Source organism: Podarcis vaucheri (genome assembly GCF_965113315.1).
Source record: "Podarcis vaucheri genome assembly, chromosome: 5".
Taxonomy (NCBI): Eukaryota; Metazoa; Chordata; class Lepidosauria; order Squamata; family Lacertidae; genus Podarcis; species Podarcis vaucheri.
In genome coordinates, this window is record NC_138763.1 from 98,239,394 (window position 1) to 98,244,239 (window position 4,846).

The 4,846-nt window shown below is 43.1% G+C and overlaps 1 protein-coding gene across 1 annotated transcript; it reads left to right on the top strand.

The window, feature by feature from the left end:
- The first annotated feature begins 74 nt into the window (after positions 1–74).
- Positions 75–4,222, top strand: LOC309533556 (potassium voltage-gated channel subfamily A member 1). The gene has a single exon (XM_082225013.1). It carries the CDS (start codon positions 887–889, stop codon positions 2,366–2,368), a length of 1,482 nt encoding a protein of 493 aa, XP_082081139.1. The 5' UTR covers positions 75–886; the 3' UTR covers positions 2,369–4,222.
- The last annotated feature ends 624 nt before the right edge of the window (positions 4,223–4,846 follow it).

Below are 4,846 nucleotides of genomic sequence, written 5' to 3' on the forward strand. Positions count from 1 at the left end.
TGCATGGAAGTATGTTAATTTGCGTTACAGGACCGCTGCTTTAAGGGTTGGGCTGCAGCCTGGAAAGAGTTGCATGATGTTGGAGAGCACTGGAATTGCTGTGCATTTATGTCTTAGGGTGGGGAGAAAGAGGTGTTTTTATGCATCTGCTTCTTGTCCCTTTACAGTATCTACCAGTTGCCTCGAAGTGAGCTTTATTCCTTAAAACATAAAATAAAAACAAAGAGGAAGGGGCCATTCCAGAGCAAAGTGGGAAGTCCGCGGATTTTGCTGAGTCGGCATTTCAAGCAGTCTCCTTCCAGTCACCGTGCTTATTTATTTATTTTATTGAGGGGAAGTGTGTGACAGCAGCCGCAATACAGCAGCAGCAGCAGCAGCAGCAGCAGCAGCATGGTCACATCCTGGAGAAAAACAAAAGGACTGCATTAAAAGACAGAAGGAAACTGCTCCGAAGGGACCCAGTCTCGCTGTGTTGCATGTGTGTTAAAAGACCCCAGCCATCCCTTTGTCCTTTGATGAAGCTGGAAAACCTCTCTCCCTTTTTTCTTCCCACCCTCCCCAATGACCAGCGCCATATAGGTCCTTTCCCTGCCTAGCCTGGATTCCATTCAACCTACCTCTCTTCCCTTACCCTTGAGCTTCCCAACCCTAATCCCCATTCTCCACCCTGTTTTCCTGCTCTGGGAGCTGTCCACGCCAAGGGCCTCACCTCTCCTTAGCCCCTCTCCATGCTGTGATTCTGCATCTATATCCAGTATCGGTCTCCTCTGAAGTCCTCAATTCTTCACTCTCCTTCAGCTCTGGCGGCTTCTGATCCCAGAACTCTTCTCCTTCCGCATCCCATCACGTCTTCTAGTGAGTCTGTCCTTCCCACCCCGTAGCTGCCATGACGGTGATGGCCGGGGACAATATGGACGAGACTTCTGCCTTGCCAGGCCACCCCCAGGACAGTTATCGACCTGGGGCACACGATGACCACGAATGTTGTGAGAGGGTTGTGATCAACATTGCTGGCCTGAGATTTGAGACGCAGCTGAAGACCCTCGCTCAGTTTCCCAACACTTTGCTGGGAAACCCCAAGAAACGCATGCGATACTTTGACCCCCTGAGGAACGAATATTTCTTTGATCGGAACCGGCCGAGCTTTGATGCCATCCTCTATTACTACCAGTCTGGAGGGCGGCTTCGCAGGCCTGTTAATGTGCCTCTAGACATGTTCTCGGAGGAGATTAAGTTTTATGAACTGGGAGAGGAGGCCATGGAGAAGTTCCGGGAAGACGAAGGTTTCATCAAAGAGGAAGAGAGGCCGCTGCCTGAGAAGGAGTACCAGCGGCAAGTGTGGCTGCTCTTTGAATACCCCGAGAGCTCTGGGCCAGCTCGGATCATTGCAATAGTCTCCGTCATGGTGATCCTCATCTCTATAGTGATCTTTTGCCTGGAAACTTTGCCAGCGTTGAAAGAGGACAGGGAGTATATGGGACCCCGAAACCGCAGCGACAACTCGACAGTCTATTACAAGTCCAATATCTTTACTGACCCCTTCTTCGTGGTGGAGACTCTGTGCATCATATGGTTTTCTTTTGAATTGGTGGTGCGCTTTTTTGCCTGTCCCAGCAAAGCTGAGTTCTTCAAGAACATCATGAACTTCATTGACATAGTAGCCATCATCCCATACTTCATCACTCTGGGTACAGAGATGGCTGAGCAGGAGGGGCCTCAAAAGGGAGAGCAGGCCACTTCTCTGGCTATCCTGAGAGTCATCAGACTGGTAAGAGTCTTTAGAATCTTCAAACTCTCCAGACATTCTAAGGGCCTCCAGATTTTGGGACAAACCCTCAAAGCGAGCATGAGGGAGTTAGGGTTACTAATCTTTTTCCTCTTCATTGGGGTGATTTTGTTCTCCAGTGCGGTGTATTTTGCTGAAGCTGAGGAACCTGGCACCTATTTCGACAGCATCCCCGATGCTTTCTGGTGGGCAGTGGTATCCATGACCACTGTAGGATATGGTGACATGTACCCTGTGACAATTGGAGGCAAAATCGTGGGCTCCTTGTGTGCCATTGCTGGTGTGCTGACAATTGCCCTGCCTGTACCTGTCATTGTGTCCAACTTCAACTACTTCTACCACCGAGAAACAGAAGGGGAAGAACAGGCTCAGTTACTTAAAGTTAGCTCTCCTAATTTAGCATCTGACAGTGACCTGAGTCGCCGTAGCTCCTCCACAATCAGCAAATCTGAGTACATGGAAATTGAAGAGGATATGAATAATAGCATAGACAATTTTAGAGAGGCTAACCTCAGAACTGGCAACTACACCATAGCCAACCAAAACTGTGTTAATAAAAGCAAGCTGCTGACTGATGTTTAAAAACATGTAGAAAAGAGAAACATTGGCAGCTTGAAGACTTTAAGTGACCAGCAGTCACACTTTGTAGATGCTTTACTCTTCGAATGCTTTACCTCGTAAATGCATTGTTGCATTGCGAATTTTTGCTCAGCGATTCAATAAGCTTTCAGGATCCATGAAAGAATTTCACTTTTCCTTTTGTTTTCTTTTAAAAGGGTATTTTCCAAGTGGTGGAAATGGTTACTAAAGCTCTTTGGACTAGCCTAGTTATAAATAGAAATTGTATGCTTCTAGCCCTAGACATTTCCCCATAACTTTTAAGTTTCCAACCGTTTTAAAAATCAGCTCAAGAGGACTTTAAAAAAAATACTTAAAATATGCATGGATTCAAGGAAACGTTTCTACAAAACTGCACAGTGCATCCAAGAAAATGCATCCAAATAATATTCAGCAGTAATGTGCAGTAAGTATTTGTCATTCTTTAGACTGACCGACATATACATTTCCTTCCTTTGTGAAAAGTTTTGTAGTTCTGATCTACAGATTCACACACAGCACCTTATGAAAATATGCCAGGTTTTTGGGGTTGTTTTTTTTTGCTGTATACACTATTAAAATCGAAGAATTATTCTGTGTGTTGGAGGGAAGATGGAACATCTGCAATGCTGCTAAGGTCTCTTAAGTGCAGATGGTTTCAACATACTTCTTTCCCTTCTTCAGAAATGGATGCAAAACTTTTTAGCCCCTTTGTTGCAAGATAGCACAATAGAATTTAATATAAGCATGTTTGACTTTGATACTATCTATTTTATAATTGCATGCCTGGAACATTACCTCAGATGATAGGGGATAAGGTTTTGTTTGAATTGATCTTCTTTAAAATAGGCCCTTTTTTGTTTCAATTTGCATTCACCAAAGTGCACTCCTTTTTATTTGTTAAGTATCTGATTAGTAACTTAAAAGTACTGTATTTAAGTGCATATGTTAGTCAAATGGGAACAATAACTTTTGGAGATCAAAGCATGTTTCAAATATTCAGCATTATGGCCTATTTGACTAAGGTGTAACTCAACATTAATTAATGCATGGTTTCAGTAATAAATACAAAAAAAAAGCTTGTTAGGATGAAGGCCAGGAAGAGAATACTAGAGAGACTTGTTGTTTTCCTGCATTGCTCAGGGAAATGAGTTGGCTTCTGTCCGGGCCTTAATAGAAAGTAACATATCCCATCCCTTAAAGGGAAAGCTATATGGAAAATTAAGTCCAGTTTATATATAGCAATGTCTAAATATTCTGTATCTCCTAGAGCAGAAAAAAGGTGCAGAAGCATGCCTTTTGGTGCATTCTTAGAATGTAAAATGAAACTTATCGATTATATGCATCCAAATTGCAGCCCAGTTATTTTCGCAGTCATTGTTTGAACCTTAGAGACTTTTGTATTCCCCTAGGACTTGCTGAAGAGACTCAACCAATTGATTTTAGATAGTTGCTTAGTGCCTTTATCCTTACAGCCACTGGACTGCTGAAAGTGCCTCTATGAAAAGAGCTGAACCTGAGTAGGCAAGGATGAGTCAATTGGGACAATAGCAGGATTCGACCATGCCAAATGCAGGCACAGCAGAAAAAGCCAGGGAGAAAGACAATGTTTAAAGCAGAGAGGCAGAAGAAGAGGGCAGAGACTACCAGCACTCTTGCAGACCTAATTTCCTCCTGTACTCTGCACCCTGCAGCTGAGTGACATTGCAACCTAACATTTGCCTTTGACAAATGCTACTCCTGCAAGACCCAGTCTTCCCCCAGTCTGTTTATAGAGACTTCGCTGCACTCTGTGTTTGTTTTGTTTGTTTTTCGTATTGGCCCATTCTTCCCCTGGTTTGGACCATTGTAACAACTCTCCTCCTGTTGTGTTTGTTGAAGGTTGCAGCATTTTCTGAGAAGGCATTTTCTGCAATTATGCAAGTCTTGAAGCTATAGTCCATAGAAATCAATAAGTCCATTTTTATTTTTTTTACTGATATAGGCACTAATCTTTTCCTTTTTTTTACTGTTCCCTTCTAAAAGTCAAAGTTGAGGCTCTTTCTCCCATGCTTAGCATGTGGCCTTATACACTGAACCCTCTTTTCCATTACATAGATCCCAGGCCTCCATTCTATTCTCAGTATTCTATTTCTCAGCAGCTACGGATATCTAGTATTTACATTGGAAAAGGAGCAGCTTTGCCCAAACCTGATATGTCAGGTAGACAGAAAGATGCAACTTTGTGACTTGTTTGGTTCAAAATGGTAGGAAGAACAGAAGGACCTCTTAAATACTGACTGCAGCATATTCAGAAAAATAATAATATTGTAGTTGATAGGAAGCTCTACCTTATTTTCCATTCTCAGTATCCAGTTTCTCCCCAATTTAGTCACAGTTTCCCCTGCTAGAGTGCTAGATTTGGTGGTCTACCTTGATTCCTCCAAACTCCTAAATTTAGGGAAGGTATTCATTCGCCTGTTA